Source organism: Podarcis vaucheri (assembly GCF_965113315.1).
Source record: "Podarcis vaucheri genome assembly, chromosome: 2".
Classification (NCBI taxonomy): domain Eukaryota; kingdom Metazoa; phylum Chordata; class Lepidosauria; order Squamata; family Lacertidae; genus Podarcis; species Podarcis vaucheri.
Window position 1 is genome coordinate 5,943,554 of NC_138760.1, and position 16,805 is coordinate 5,960,358.

The 16,805-nt window shown below is 48.4% G+C and overlaps 1 protein-coding gene across 1 annotated transcript; it reads right to left on the reverse strand.

Annotated features, from left to right (window-relative positions):
* Window positions 1-855: 855 nt before the first annotated feature.
* Window positions 856-16,561, reverse strand: DRC2 (dynein regulatory complex subunit 2). The gene is made up of 10 exons (XM_082205925.1): window positions 16,440-16,561; window positions 14,533-14,657; window positions 13,685-13,824; window positions 11,230-11,397; window positions 10,568-10,737; window positions 10,314-10,452; window positions 8,042-8,239; window positions 6,492-6,710; window positions 2,367-2,519; window positions 856-1,283 (listed from the first exon to the last, which is right to left on the reverse strand). The coding sequence occupies exons 3-10, from the start codon at window positions 13,814-13,816 to the stop codon at window positions 990-992; spliced, it is 1,473 nt and encodes a 490-aa protein (XP_082062051.1). The 5' UTR covers window positions 13,817-13,824; window positions 14,533-14,657; window positions 16,440-16,561; the 3' UTR covers window positions 856-989.
* Between the last annotated feature and the right edge of the window lie 244 nt (window positions 16,562-16,805).

Consider the following 16,805-nt stretch of genomic DNA (forward strand, 5'->3'; position numbering starts at 1 on the left):
TGCAATATATAAGCAGCTCCGTCTAGCTGGTCAATCGAAGATTGCCTATTTCTGAGAGTCACGTCTAGCAAAGCACTGGCAGGCCATTCAGAATATACACTGAGCAGGACTCATATATTGTTTTACAAAGTTTAAAATTCCCATGGCCTAGATTGTGCCGCAACAGGGGGCAGAGTGATGCATTTGCAATCCTTCAGGTATATTTGCAATATGTTCTTTAGACGTCGGTGGCCTCCAGCTCTCACCAGTCCCAGCCAGCATGGACAAAGGCCAGGTACTCCAGGAGCAGAAGCCCAGCAGCGTCTGAAGGGCATCCTTGATTTGCACAATGAGCTTTAACTAATTCCATCTTCCTTGGAGGCCCTGGGAATTGTAGTCCTGCAAAGTGAAGGACTTTTTGCAGCACACATGATAGATCTGATCTCCCAGCATTTGGCAGGGGTATTAAGTCAGCTAAACCCTACCTCTGAACTCTAGGATGGAGAATTAAATAAAAAGCTACCACGCTGGAAAGGAATTTGCTGCCAAGGAGTGTGGTGGAGTCTCCTTCTTTGGAGGTCTTTAAGCAGAGGCTTGACAACCAAATGTCAGGAGTGCTCTGATGGTGTTTCCTGCTTGGCAGGGGGTTGGACTCGATGGCCCTTGTGGTCTCTTCCAACTCTATGATTCTATGAATCGCACACAAAAGTTGGCCCCTGCGCAAGTGCTTAGCCGCCTCCTTTGCAAACAGCTCTTAGGCCTGTGCACAAGCCTATAAAAGAAACCACTGGCAGTAGACGCACCATACATGAGAGTTCCCAATATACCAGCCTCAGGGGCTTTGCTTGCAGAGAAAAGGCTCTAGCACGCATCAGCTCAGCTCTGTTCAGCTGTTTAATGGCAGGTATTGGCCCTTCCCCAAAGGCCCCCCAACAGGCCTCACTCTTCTTTATGCCCAGTGGTCTGTTAACATGACAGAGGAGGATAGCTTGAAATCGCACGCCGCTGACCTAGAGGATCCGCTTGACCTCGAGTGCTGCCTCGACCACGTTATAGATGGGCTGCTTGGCAGGCTGGGGCGAAGGTGGGGCAACGTTTTGCTGGTTGACAATCATCAGTGGATTGATCTGGCTCAGAACCTCGTCGTTCACCGAGATGCCATCCAGGTACTGCTTGAGCAGCTGCCTCAGCCTGAGGTTGTCTTGGAGCAGCGCTTGCTTCGTCCGCTCCAGCGAGAGCTGCTCCAGCCTCACCTTGTTGTATCTTTGCCAGAAGCGCTCCAGCCCCACGTAATCCTGCATCATCTGGGAAAGACATGGGAAAGACAGGCTTCTGGGTTGGTACTAAGGAGCTGCATCGCGGTCTTTGGACAAGAATCCCTGCTTTGAGTCCGTGGCTGCATTGGGAGAAACAAACTCCTCTTGAGCAGCCACTAAGTCGGGAAATGCTTCTTGTGAATGTAGCACCCAAAGGTCTTGTAGCAAAGATTACCGTATTTTTCACTTCACCTTTTTCCTCTTAAAATCTAAGGGGAAATGTCTGTGCGTCTTATGGAGTGAATGTGTGGTCCCTGGGGCTGGGGGGACGGGGACGGACCCGGGCTTCCCTTGCCAGCCCCGACCTGCTCTTTGGGGCTGGGGGAAATCCGGGTTTCCCCCGCTAAGCTCCTGAGCAGCTCTGGAGTAGCCCACGAAGCCTCCGTAGGGCAGCGGGGAGGCTTCATTCCACTGCCCTGGGGAGGCTTTGCGCAGATATCCCTGGCTTTTGCAGGAGGTGGAGGAAGGGACAGAGCGAGGCTCTCTCACTTCCCCCACCTCCTGCAAAAGCCCCCAAGAGCCACATTTTTTTTCTTGAATCCCCCCCCCCAAAAAAAGTAGGTGCGCCTTATGGTCAGGTGCGCCTATGGAGCGAAAAATACGGTATTTCCTATAGCTGTGTGGCAAGCAAACACCATAGAGTCAGGTGGGCCTGGATAGAGAGGCAGGCAGAATGCATTCTGGGAAAGTACCAGAGGCAAAGGGGAAAACTTTGCATGATGCTAAGTGCATCACTTGAAGTTGTGTGGTGGTTCCCCTGCTGTGAAGAGCAGACATAGGGAGCCTGATCAGGATTGGGGATGTGACATGGGGGTTAACTCTGCCCCTGCCATGGTCTGAATGGAAACCCTTCCACCCCAGCTGCTGCTGCTAGCCTTGGGGTGGGTGTTCCCATTGGTGCCAGGGCTGTATTGCCTCAATCTGACCATTCCTTCTGGGAACGAACAGCCCTGAATGCTAAACTGGAGACACAGAATAATCCTGACAATGAAGCAAAAGAACTGTTTCTTCCTCTGCTGGTGAAGCAGGCACACCATGCCTTCCTCCCCTTTCCACACACAGACAATTCACCTGGGCTAATGGCTCTTCCGGTTTCTCCAGGACCACCTTATCCACAGTCTTCTGTTCTTCCCAGGTCAGGGAACTGGCATAAAATGGCAGCACTTTCTCCTCCTCCGACTCTAGCCTGCGGCACATCTCAGCCAGGCGCAGGATCAGCTCTGCCTGTAGGGGATGGGGAACAATAATCAGACTCTGTTTTCCTCTATCTGGCACAGGATACACTTCCCAGGGTTGGGTCTTGCACTGGAGTGTCTCTGTATAGTTCTAAAGTTGGAGTTTTAGTTCTCTGGAGGGCTAGGAATGCCTTCACAGGATTTTCAGCACTTTTACCAAACTACAGTTCCCGGGATTTTTTAGAGCAGGGTGAGGAGCTTGTGTTCCTCCTGATGTTTGTTGCTGGATTCTAGCACCTAGAACTCCTAGCCTGGCCAGTGGTCAGGAGTCGTGGAACTGGTGGTTCTGACAACTGGAGGATCATAAGTTCCTCAATCCTGCTTTAGGGAAAGCCATGGCAATTAAATGAGTATAAAACCGATATAAGTTTGTAATGTAGGTTTAGTTGCCAACAGTCACATGAGGGAAACTCTGAACTATACATCTCGGCTAAAAGAGCAGCATGCACGGAATCTGCTTTGCTCTCTGGGAGTTTTGAGTTTCCACCACTATGTCAGTGCACTTTCAAGCCATGCATGGCTCCTTTGGGAAGAAGAGGCTAGAGGCTGTGTACACATTAATGGCTCAAAATGCAACTAAATTGTTCTTTTTCTCAATCCAGATTGAAGCTGGTTTGAGGGGAAGCACATCAAAACACAGTATTTTGTAAGAAACAACCACATAGATAAGGAATGATAATGCCATGTGCACACTACTTCTCTAACCAGTGGTGGGAGCACATTGGGTGCAGCGTGAACACAGCCTGTATCTCGTTGCCACATTACAATCATCCCCTGGGCTCCTGTACCTTTAAGAGACACCACACATGATGTTCCCCCAATGCTGAAGTAATCTGTGTAAGAAGGGACATGTACACCACTTTGTGAGAAAACACAACTGTCCTCTGAAAGCTGCTCAGCACCCTGGCTTCTAAGCGGATTATTGTGACAAAATGAGAGCCATGCACAATTTTCACACGAGAGTACATATGGGTTCCCCGCACCATGAAGAGATTTAAGATTTGAAGTTATTTAAATGTACGCTAAAAATATGTGACTGGGACACTCAAAAGAGAGCCAGAATTGCGGGCAGCTGCTTGGCAAGGGAAGATTATGTGACAAGATTTACAGGCACACGGTATAGTATGCAAAGCACTTGTTCTATTATAGTGCAAGGAATTAGGTTTGCACAATGGAATCCCCACCCCCTGCCCTACACCCTCCCCAAATCTGCTCCAGAAGGTTGGGGGAAATCCCAGAACAGACTTAAGGGATGCACAGGGAGAGGAGCACAGCCAAAACTCCTTGTGCTGATCAAATGAGTGCTTTCGATGCTGCCCAAAGTGTCTGGAAAGAACATCATCCTTTCAAGGCAGAGGAGACAAGGAGTCTTGGGAAAGCTTGCACCCTCTCCTACCATCTGAGGCTGGGAGGACCAACATTAAATTTTTTTAAAGAACCTTTCTAAACCGATAGATAAAATAGATAGATGATCTCAAGTGTACAAAAACTCAAGTACAAAAACCCCCATTGATATAAAACCACTAAAAACGAACCAGGATCTGAAATTGAAAAATGAAACAGAGCATCATAAGATAGAAAAGTAAAGGGTCCAGCTTTAATAATCAGGGTAAACTTGCACAAGAAAGCTATGCATTCAACAGGGGTGGTGGCTAAAAGGAACCACATGCTAAAAACCTCCATATAGCCTAGAAGGATAAGGTGTAGCCTTCACTACTGCTGCTTCTCTCTCTCTCTCACCATTTCTTATTCTCGCAGGAATTCCCAGCCATCTCTTCTGCTTGAGCAGTCCCAGCCACTGTTTGTTCCTTTCCCCAGTCAAGAACACCTTATCTTTGCCCCCAATAGACTGTGCAGCTCCCTCCCTGCTCCTCCTCTGGAAGCGCTTTCTGTTCCAGCAAGGCTAGCACTAAGAGAGGCAAGAGTCAAGCTCCGCTGCTCTCCAAGGTGATGTGGGAGCACATGCACACAGAGCAGCCATTGCTTCTTAAAATAGTTTAAAGAACAAGACAACAATGCCCATTTACACCACAAAGAACTCATAACCCACCTGCTCTCAGCAGCCAGAAACACCATAACCAGACACTGGAGAGACCTGTCAGGAGTAAGCATGGACCAATGGTACCAAATAGTATGGGAAACAGCCCTACTAGAAAAATTAACTAATAAACTGAAACTGACACGGGGACAAACAGAAGAAGACGCCTTCACCCCGGTCTGGCTCCCCTTTATCACATACACAGCCCAACAGGACAATGACAATAATCCACCAACAGCATACAAATCAATATGGCTAACCTGATCCAAAACACCCACCCACCTCACTCACACACGAAAACAAAGATCACCACAGCCAATCACAAACAAACAATCACACCCTAGGCCAACCCCAACCTCTCTCACCACCAAAGGAACATAAGTGAACAACACAAACAACGCTGACACCAAACTCTACATACATTAAACATAATAGAAACACCGCCACCCGACCCCACCCCCATCCATCTTCCCTCTCTCCACCCCCCTTTCTTTTTTCTTTTCTTCTCCTCCTAATGCCTCAACAAATGAAACGGATTTGTAAAAATGTTACATGAAAAAAAAAAATACGAGGCACTACACTTCTGTAAAACAAGAAAATCCTGAATAAAATATATATTAAAAAAAATAGTTTAAAGAAAGGTAGGGAGGAAATAGGTGGGAGGTTTTTAACCCTATTATTTTCCACACTACCAGACCTCAGCTGCTCACGAGTGTAATATATCTCATATGCAACATGGGAAACAAAGGGCAATTCCTCTAAGCAAGGGAGCTTCTCAGAAAGGGAGGTGAAACCTGGCTGATTCCTCCCTGCCTTGGAAATGTCAGCAGTATAGGCATCTGTGTTCATTCAGGAGGCGGTAGCCCCCCCCCTCCCGAAAGCTAGTCTCCACCAAAACAGCTTTATTTGGAGCCAACCAGGTGCTATTTTTATAGGCCAAAGCTGTGCTTGCACATAATCTGCAACTCTCCTGGATCTGAACTCCATTTTGGGAATCCCAAGGGCTACCAGAGACCACCAAAAGTTTGATTTCTGCATGTTCTCTTCGGCCAGGGGTGAACGAAGGCGTCATGACACCTGGGGCGGCAAACCGCTATGTGCGGCGCATGTGCGGCAGCGCATGCACGCGCTGTACGTAATGGAGTTGCACATAATCTGTACATAGAGGTTTGCTGCCAGCACCGCTCCAGCGCCGTGCAGACGGTGCCGGGATCCTCTGCTCGCGGCTGCAGGATTCTCCGTTTCCGGCTGTAGTGGAGGGATCCCACCGCCATCCGTACGGCGCTGAAGCAGCGCCGGTGGCAAACCACTATGTACAGTGCATGTGCGGCGGCATTACATACAGCACATGGATGCGACGACGCATTTGTGCTGTACATAGCGGTTTGCCACTGGCACCGGAATCCTCTGCTTGCAGCTGCAGCCCCTGAGGATCCTCCACATACGGCGATGGCACGATGGCTGCCTGCGCCGCCATGAGGTGCCTTCTTATCACCCCCCCAAGACATGGCACCCGGGGCACACTGGCGCACCGTAACCCCCCCATTGCAACGCCACTGTTTCAGCCAACTTCATTCTCCCCATCCTATGTACTTTCTCAATTTGGGGGAGGAAGGAGCCTGAGAAGAAGAAGAGTTTGGATTTGATATCCCGCTTTATCACTACCCAAAGGAGTCTCAAAGCGGCTCACATTCTCCTTTCCCTTCCTCCCCCACAACAAACACTCTGTGAGGTGAGTGGGGCTGAGAGACTTCAGAGAAGTGTGACTGGCCCAAGGTCACCCAGCAGCTGCATGTGGAGGAGCGGGGAATCAAACCCGGTTCACCAGATTACGAGTCTACCACTCTTAACCACTACACCACACTGCCTCTCTACACCACACATGGGTAGACCATGATTAACCAAAAGTGCATACAGTTTTACCTTCTGCATAACACCTTCCAACACTTTGAGAGCCCCGCTGCTCTCCCTGGACAGCTTAGCCAGGTTGCTACGGGCCTTGGCTCTGGCCCGGTTCATCTCGCTCTTGAGCTTCTGCAGCTGCTTCAGCACCACCTCTTTCTCATCGCGGACTCGCCGGTTCTGCTCCTCGCTCTCTCGTGCATGAAGAGCAATCTTGTTCTTCAGGATGCCAATGAGGTCCTGGTGACAAGAGAGGGATCTAGTCAGCCGACAGGAGGGCTTCTGAGGCAACTATAAACTGAAACTCATGGCTGCAGTAAGAGGTGCGATTAGATGGCCATTTTGGTTTGCAGCTTTGGTGGTGTGAGATTTTACTGTTGTGGGGGTTCAGGTTAATAATGGGATGAGGAACAACTGCAGATATTTATAAGGCAGGGGAGATGGGGGCGGGGTTTCAGGAGGATCTGTTGCTCCGCCCACCACTGATATGCATCACCAGACGTTTGCCCATGAATCTATTTCCCCCCAGGTTCTTCTGTTGGTGGGATGAGGGGGAGAAGGTCGATTTATGGAGAAGAGTGCTGGAGGCTAAGGAATTTTCGATCTTTTCCAGCCTTCCGATTCTGTCCACTGAGCTTTGCAGGCCCAAATCAAATGTTCAGTGCTCCCTCCATCGGGCATGACGTCCACGGCTACCACTGGAATGGCAGCCAGACCAGGATCTACCCACATAGAGGGGATACAAAGGGAAAGGGAAAGGACCCCTGACAGTTAAGTCCAGTCGCAGACGACTCTGGGGTTGCGGCGCTCATCTCGCTTTACAGGTCGAGGGAGCCAGCGTTTGTCCGCAGAGTTTTTCCCCCCTGGGCCATATGGCCAGCATGACTAAGCTGCTTCTGGTGCAACGGAACACCGAAACCAAAGCAGCACACAGAAACACCGTTTACCTTCCCACCGGAGTGGTACCTATTTATCTACTTGCACTTTGATGTGCTTTCGAACTGCTAGGTTGGCAGGAGCTGAGACCGAGCAACAGGAGCTCACCCCGTCATGGGGATTCGAACTGATGACCTTCTGATCGGCAGGCCCAAGAGGCTCAGTGGTTTAGCGCCACCTGCCACCCGCGTCCCTTACATAGAGGGGATAGTTCATATAAATTAATCCACAGACACCCTGTTTCCTGCAATCAACAGCAACTCTTCAAGACAAGGCCATGATAATCACCAATGCAGGTAAAGGCCCTGCAAAGAGTGTCTCCACCATGTGAACCCAACTAAGCTGTGAGCCAAGTGGCAACCTCATACAATCCTGGAGGTCACTGCAAGTGGACTGCCAATTGTGGAAACTGGGCCACCGGTTACCGTAGGTATCTCTCTTGATGGTGAATTGCAAGGGGTGGGGGGATATAGGTCAATGAAGGTAACTTGGGGAGGTTGTTAATGCTGCCATTTTGAAAGAACACCACTGCGTAGAAGGGACACCACAGCAATATCTCAGCTGCAGGAGAAAACAATGCCTGAATAAAGCCCAAATGTTTCCATGGTTCGACCAGCCCAAGCAGGGCCACTCACTTGCATCTTCTGCAGTTTCCTCATCTGCATCTCAATCTCCTTGGTGCTCTTCTCATCTCTGCGTTTGAGGCCTTCAAAGGCAAACTTACGGTCTTCCGTTGCCTCTGTGTAAGTACGCAAGGCCTGCTGGAAGCGTTTCCACAGCTCCTCCACTTTACCCTCCAACTGCATGCGCAGGTAATGCTTCTCCTCCAAGTTCTGGGGCGGAAATGAACACAGATTAGTATTCTGGTCTGCTCTGGAGTTTTCCAGTTAACTGACTCATTTTGGACTAACCCTAGATAAGCCTGTCTGCCCAGGAACTCCTTTCCCAAGCAAAAGAACACCATACATTTAGAGCACATCAGATGCACACTGAAAGCTCATGACTTCCCCCAAAGAATCCTGGGAACTGTAGTTTGTTAAGGATGCTGGGAAATGTAGCTCTATGGGAGGAAACTACACTTTGGAAGATTCTTTAGGGGAAGTCGTGAGCTTTAAATGTGCATTGGATGTGCTCTAAATGTATGGTGTGGAGGATCTGCCCTTAAAAAAATTTGTTATTGTTTGTTATTATGATATAAAGGTAAAGGGACCCCTGACCATTAGGTCCAATAGTGGCCGACTCTGGGGTTGTGACGCTCATCTCGCTTTATTGGCCGAGGGAGCCGGCGTACAGCTTCCGGGTCATGTGGCCAGCATGACTAAGCCGCTTCTGGCGAACCAGAGAAGCGCATGGAAATGCCATTTACCTTCCCGCCGGAGCGATACCTATTTATCTACTTGCACTTTGACGTGCTTTCGAACTGCTAGGTTGGCAGGAGCAGGGACTGAACAACGGGAGCTCACCCCGTTGCAGGGATTCGAACCGCTGACCTTCTGATCAGCAAGCCCTAGGCTCTGGGGTTTAACCCACAGCGCCATCTGCTTCCCTATATTTTTATGCTATAGATTTGTGTAATTTTAGATTATAAATTGCCCTGTCATATTTGGATGAAGGGCGGTACAGAAATTTAATATAAATAAATAAAAAGCCTTAGAATGCCCAACTGGTTTTCTTTGGGGGTTTTAAAATCATGAGTATGGGCTCCAGCAACAAGAAACCTTGTACCTGGAGAAATAAGGAGGACCTGCACATAGTTTCAGCTACAGTCTTGTTTCCCCAATGACTAGAATCTCTCATATGGCTCTTCTTGGGATCTTACATGGAATTGGATTTTACAGCATCAGCTCTGTGGGTTCTTTCTTCCTCCCCGCCCAGTAATGTGTGGCATAACACAATGCATAAAAATGACACCATCCGCCTGCGCATTCCCCCAGCCTGTGAGCCAATTATGTGGGGGTGAAGGGGCTACAAAATCAGGTCATGAGTTGATTCGCTACACATTACTGGGAAGAAGAGAGAAAGAAATATATAGCAAAGGTGGTTCCATGTTTCTTTCAATGTCTAGTTCTGTCTGTAGACCAGTTCAGCCACTGACTACAGCTATATCTTCAAGAAAACACAGGGATGGTAATGGGTGTATTTTGATTACATAAAATGTGTTTGAGCTGGGGCCCTTCATCACTAGTGGCAGCTACAAATCAATGGAGGGGGAATAAACCCAAATGAAGTATATGATGATGAGTGTTAACAGACAAAGAGTTGAAGGAATACACATAGGCTTCCAGTCAAATGAGGTGTCAATGCCTGATATTGGGTGCATGATATATTTAGAACCTTTATAATTTCAAGGAAGTCATGGCATGACTAAACCTCCGTTGAACATCTCCATGTAGCTCCTACCTGTCCCACATTCATTCTTTCTTTGTTTTTTAAAATTAACCAATATATTGGCACACAGCAGATGTATAAGACCACTGGAAGAGCCTGCTGGATGAAGTCAATGGTTCATTTAGTCCAGCATTCTGTTCTCACAGGGGCCAACCAGAGGCCTACAGGCAGCCTCAAAGCAGGAACTGAACATAACATAACCTTGTGATTCCCAGCAACCGGCATTCACAGATAAATCAGTGTAACTAATTAAAACTCACTTGGAATGGGCTAAAACAATCAAAAGGAAAAAAGGAGAGCATCAGCACACAGCTGATTATGAAATAATGATGCCCTAACTTGCATATTAAATAGTTTTAAAAGGCCTATGAAAGGCAGGTTTCAGGACTACACCATTGCTAAAACGTGCATATATTTTTTCCTGAGGATATTGTCCGTTTCAAAATATGATAAATCCTCCCATTCGTTGGCAAACTTAGAAACTGCCATAAAGTTTCCTCCCTGAGTTTTAACCCAGACCTTGTTCTTGACGTCATCTCTTGTACTCTGGAAGTCGAGCCTGGCCTCGTATTCACTGTCAGTAAAGTTTTGCTCCATGGCCAGCAACACATCCTGCAGGTACCGGCTCTCTAGATTATGGTGACCTATAATTATCTTCCTGGTGAAAATATGAAAAGCCACGTGAGTTCTAAGAGTCCAACGAAACACAGTTTTCCACAGTTGCTGAGCCACCATCTTTCCCAGCCCCGCCTCCCTCCCTTCCTCCCTTCTACCTCTCTGTGTCAAACTCCTTCTGCAGAGCTTGCAGCTCCGTTTGATAATCCTCCTCCAAGTAGCCAATGCGGCAGCGCTGGAGTTCCAACAGCTGGTCTATGTTGTGCAAGTGGCTGCGCAAAGCATGCGCATATTGAGCTTCTGCCTCCGTGAGGTCCTTAGCGAGGGACTGGAGGGGACAGAGATGGATCAGACAACCACAGCAGGAGACCAATCTGTTTTAAAGAGCTAAAGAATTCCACACTAAAAATATTGAGAATGCCAAGACCTAAAATAATAAATTGTGGTATCTGAAATAGCTTATATTAAGCTGGTAAACACACATAAAGCTTCTGAACTGAATCTGCTGTGGATTGAGCCTGGCATTCCACACTGCATTCAGTTCTTATACCACTGGGACCCACTGATAGCAATAACAAAGAACTGTTAAGAGGTCATTGCAGAATTGTACAAACTGCAAAGTGGTACAAATTGTACCACTTTTTCCTACAGTACAGATGTGCCCTTTGTTATTCCCCTTTGCTCCTTATTGGCCTTATTGGCAAGTGTCACAGAGCTGCAGTGAGTCTCAGAAGCTGCGTGACTTACCTCTCCAATCTCTAAGAGAGCCATTAACAGTTTCACAGTCTCATTCCAAGGGCTTTTCCCGGCCAGGGCTCACCTTAATGACATTGTCTTTGCAGTCCACCACACGTTCAAAGGTCTGGCTAAGAATCTCAATGTCCTTACGCAGCTCCCTGGCCTTGACTTCACGGAGCACCGTGCGCCACTGTAGGGTGATCTTGTGCAGGTTTAGTTCACTGTTGCGCTCCTCTTTGGCCAGTTTTTCCTGCATTGAGAGCCACAACTTTACCCAGGCAAGCCCAACACAGCCCAGACATCGCAAGATAAGGAACCAGACAAAGAATAGAGGTAGGAGGCAGTAAAATTTGTTTCCTAAAACCATTGTGATGACAAAACTAGTGACTGATCAATAAACACAAGATGTTGGACTACATGAGCCTTTGGTCTGATCAAAAAGGAATTTTCTTATTTTCTTAGGATGGCAATCTTCTCCACAGGTCAGACACCACTTACACTGGTCACATATTAGCCCCAGTGTCAACTGAACACCCTGAACATGTTCTGTGCTGATCAACTGCATTGAAATAGCACTGATCCTTTCAGAGTGATGTGGGAGTGCCTTCAAATGATCATCAGGAAATACTTCCCAAATGTAAAGCCCCTTAGGCCATGTCAATATGACAGACAGACTGGGGGACTTGTGAAACGTCTTCAGAGGTGTTCATGCAGACACTGTAGGACCACTTTAAATTTAGGGATTTGTATCACTGGGGTCTTCCAACTCTATTGCCATGTTTACCTGAAACTATTCATTGCATCACCCAATTCCAGTTTCATACTCAATATGTCACCAAGTCAGTTGGTAAGAAAAGGAACTGAAAGCATTTCAGGCTAATTGGCAGAAACCTTTGGTCAGAACAAAAGAGATATGATAAAAACTAGAGTGACACACAATCTAAGCTTCCAGTACTAAATTTAAATTCACCCGTTGCCATGGCCCTCTATGGCACACATAGGGCCAATGCTCTCTAACTGGATTTCCGTGGTGGAAGTCATATATGCCCATAGCTGTCAACTTACAGATTTGAAAATAAGGGATCAGGAGCCAAAATAAGGGACCTGCAGCCTCACCTGTTCCAGGCACTCCAGTCTTCCTGTCCTCCTGCAGTCTGGTCAAACTCATGCTGGTAGCTTCGAGAACACTGTCCAACCAACTTTGTGACCAGATGTTCAACTGAATAGAATCTGAATCACATGCACCACAAGGCCTATGCAGCCTCAACTTAAGATGGCTCCCCGGACTGGCTTTGCACTGCAAAGTTTGCAGCAGCACGTGCAACAAAATGGCGTCCAGCATTCAAAAAAACCCCTCAGCTTGCATTAACTAGTCACACACAAGGTATGCAAGCTCCACCCCCCAGTCGTTCTTAGACTTCTTATTGGGTGAGCAACACAGCCAAGCAACACAGTTGGAGCCTCCCTCCTCCCTGGCCGGCAGCGAGAGAGGGAGAGGAGCTGCTTGCTTTGAAATTTAAGGGACATCATTTAAGGGACATCCATCAATAAGGGACAGCAGCGGGACATGGCGCTGGAATAAGGGACTGTCCCTTCAAATAAGGGACACTTGACAGCTATATATGCCTGGCATCGGCTATTGTTGTAGCAGCAATCAGTTCAATTTTGATTTAATTTGATATTAAAGCGTCAGTAAGGGCTGCACTGTAACTTTGCTCACTGGTCTGAATCTTCATGAGTTAAGAGGTCAGGTGACCATGAGAAGCAGCCACAGCTCACTTTCTCCAATATAGGCTCCAAGGCCTTTCACTATTCTTCCATCTGAGTAACTTGTTGCCTGCCTACATTGAGCTATTTACCCATCTGCTTGCCTTCTATGTCTTCCCTCTTACAGCAGAAGAGAAGCAAAGACCCCCAAAATGGTACAGAACAGTAATTATAAGGAAATCCCAAAGGTGTTGAGCTTGAAAGACTTCCTCAAAGTAGTTTTAAAATAAACTCCAACAATACAGGCAGCCATTTAATTAAACATCTATTTTGCTCTCAAAGAATACTCCTCTGGGGAAAAGTACTGAGCTCAACATGTGTTGAGATTCTAGGATTTCCCAGTTAAGATTGTGTCTGGCCTTGCTCATCTGCCTCCAAACCACTAACCTAGTTTTGACCTTTTACCTTCCAGAGATTACATATAAACTCTCACTACAACCTACCATGCCAGATTCAAGCTCTTTCACCTCCTGACTGCATAAAATGCTGCGGTCAGAGAATACGATTTTAAAACGACTCTTTCTGTTTTCCATCCTGCATTATCTTACAAGTGGCACGTTGCAGACTCAAAGATGTTCTTAGCCTCACTGCTGAGAACACCCTAAGATTATGTGATTCACCCTGTTCTCTCACATTTGGAAACAAGACCCCTGGAGCACTGTTTTGAATTGTGAGCAGGTCTGCCGACACTCCTCTCCCCACAACATGCCACATATCTTCATGCTTCCTTGTAGCACAAACCCCTTTATGTCCAGGCAAACAAATGGTACCTTTAGGAACTGGGCCAACATGTCCTCCTTCTTCTTCGTCATTTCTTCCTCAGCCAGCCGCTTCTGTTGCATCATAATCAGCCGTTCTTCATCAGTCAGGGCCGCCCGCTTGCGCCCTCTCTTCTTCGGCATGACTGCACCTGTAATGGAGGAAAGTACAAAGAGGAGGAACCCAAGTCTCCTCCTACCCCTTTGGTCTATGCTAAAGGGGGGCAGCTCTAATGGTCAGACCACCTCTGTACCTATACCTCTTTTGTCAGTATAGGCCAGTGATGGCCAAACTTGGCCCTCCAGCTGTTTTGGGACTACAGTTCCCACCATCCCTGACCACTGGTCCTGTTAGCTAGGGATGATGGGAGTTGTAGTCCCAAAACAGCTGGAGGGCCAGGTTTGGCCATCACTGGTATAGACACACCAATATGGCTCTACTGTAGCCTCCTTTCACTTGTTGTCCATACCCATTCCTTCTTTATTATCCTGGCCTTGCTTTAAGGATCTCAGGATTATGAACATCAGAGGTGGGAAACCTGTAGCTCTACAGATGCTGACTCCAACTCCCATCAGCCCCCACCATGATCAACGGCCAGGAATGATGGGAGTTGTGGTCCAACCTCATCTGGAGGGCCACAGATCCCCCATGCATAGTGGGCATGGTCCCTCCCCCTTTCATCCACATATAATCCTGTGACATTGATTAGGTTGAGAAATCATGGCAGGTCCAAAGCCACGCAGGGAGCTAAGTCCCTATCTGAACCTGGCTCTCCTCAGATTAAGTCCACTAGCTCTCTCTTTCTTGCCTTTTATTTCCTACCCTCACCATTATTTTTATTGCAATTCTTAGAACTCACCTTGCCTGAAGCTTCAAATCTGGGTCAATCCACTGCCTCACAGGCTAGCTATGAAGGCTTTTCCACCAACACTACCAAAGCTTTGTGAGGGACACGTCTGATGAGACCAGAATTGCCAGGAATGCCTATTAGAGGAGAGGAAGCAAGCATGGATGAGCCTAGAAATGGCAAATAATCAAACATCATTGTGGCCTGACTTGGTTGTCCTTTGGGGATCCTAAAAATTAGCGTTGCCACGTTGTTTACAGACAGATGCTCTGTGCTTTCTTTAAAGCAGTGTGTAGAGGTCAGAAATCAACAACTCGTGTCTCCTGCTGTCACTGCTTTTTCATGCCAGGTAATGCTCCCATTTTAAATGATTACCTATCATGCATCTGTTCAAGGAGCGGAGCCTCTGTCCTTAAAGAAGTGGCAAATAAGTTGGAGATAATCCCTTTTTCTTTCTTGTTAGATGTGTTATCCTGCCTGTAAAGTATCCCTCCCTCCTGGGATCAGTTTTGCCATCTAACCCATGCTCACGAGACTATCTTCTGGTTTCTCCCATCAACAAAGCATACGACACCTGTTGTCAGAAGCTCTTAAAGCACTAATTCCCAAAAGGTGTGGCCTGACATAACTGCTAATGGCTACAAGAAGTAAAATGGCATAATCAAGGGCTCCTGAGAGCCCAGAGCACCAAGCAAAGATTGCTCACTGTGGCCTTTGCATGATTCACTGCTGTGGTCTGTGGCGTCTCTCCATCAGATGCCTTTGGATCACCTATCCCTGCCTTAGGCCCAATTACCCAGCCTCAGGGGGGGAAGGAAGGAGGGCTGCATCTCTGCATGAGTGGCGCCTCTGGGATCACCTGCTTCCAGGCACATGAAGCTGAGGAAAAACACACAGCTCCCCTGAGCCTGGGTAATTCTCACTCTTACATAAATGGGGTGGAGGAAAAGGCTTTTTGGGTATACGGATGATGATGCATGATTTTATTTTTTTTATTAAAAAAAAGCCTGTCACATGGATCCAACAGAAATGCTTCATGTTGGATGCTCCCCCTTTGTTGTTGTTTAGTCATTTAGTTGTGTCCGACTCTTGGTGACCCCCTGGACCAGAGCACGCCAGGCACTTCTGTCTTCCACTGCCTCCTGCAGTTTGGTCAAACTCATGCTGGTGGCTTTGAGAACACTGTCCAACCATCTCGTCCTCTGTCGTCCCCTTCTCCTTGTGCCCTCCATCTTTCCCAACATCAGGGTCTTTTCCAGGGAGTCTTCTCTTCTCACGAGGTGGCCAAAGTCTTGGAGCCTCAGCTTCAGGATCTGTCCTTCCAATGAGCACTCAGGGCTGATTTCCTTAAGAGTGGATAGGTTTGATGGGACTCTCAAGCAGTGGCGTAGTGTGGGGGGTGCAGGGGGGGCCGGCCGCACCGGGCACAACATCTGGAGGTTAGGGTTAGGGGGCGCAAATCCACGGGTTAGGGGGTGCAAATCCATGGGTTAGGGGGCGCAAATTACTTGCCTTGCCCCGGGTGCTGACAACCCACGCTATGCCACTGCTCTCAAGAGTCTCCTCCAGCACCAGAATTCAAAAGCATCCATTCTTTGGCGATCAGCCTTCTTTGTGGTCCAGCTTTCACTTCCATACACCACGACTGGGAAAACCATAGCTTTAACTATACGGACCTTTGTTGGCAAGGGGATGTCTCTGCTTTTGAAGATGCTGCCTAGGTTTGTCTCCCCTCGCGCAGTCCTAATTTTGATATGGTGATGTGGCACCACCCCCTGAAAGGAAGGCAGGCAGGCAGGAACTTCGGGTCTTGGATGCGGCGCAAAACATCTTCCCAGCCAGTCTCCTGTCGTGGTTAAACCTGCCCCCCCCTCCCGCGCATCGCCCCCCCCGCTTCCCTACCCCCCCGCCGCGCCTACCTCTCTGTTTCCCCCTCGTTGCTGCCGGCCGAGTCCCTCCGGTCTCCTAGCAACAGCCTCCCCGGCCAGAGCGAGGGCGGCGCAGCCGTGGAGGGCGGAGTCGGAGCGCCCTCTCTGGGCGGCCCGCTGGGCGAAGCGGCCTCCGACGATCCTTCCGACGCGGCCAGCAGCCTCCGGAGACTTTTCAAGGGGCCCCGAGGGGTGCGCCGTCTCATCCAACCCCGTGCCACGCAGGGATCTCGACGCAGGATCCCCAGTCCGCTTTGCAACCATGCCGGACCCTGATTTGCACTGCAAAGGTGCGGGCAGTTTTATTGCTGCTGCTGCTGCTGCTGCTGCTGCTGCTGCTGGCATCCGTCTGTCTCG

What these genes read in the sequence shown, in the direction of transcription:
- DRC2 (XM_082205925.1), bottom strand. Translation starts at nt 13,816, where the DNA reads ATGCCGAAGAAGAGAGGGCGCAAGCGGGCGGCCCTGACTGATGAAGAA. An exon ending in TGTTGGCCCAGTTCCTAAAG is followed by an intron (nt 11,398 to 13,684) that starts GTACCATTTGTT and finishes CTCTCAATGCAG; the next exon opens with GAAAAACTGGCCAAAGAGGA. An exon ending in TGGAAGGTGTTATGCAGAAG is followed by an intron (nt 2,520 to 6,491) that starts GTAAAACTGTAT and finishes CATCCCCTACAG; the next exon opens with GCAGAGCTGATCCTGCGCCT.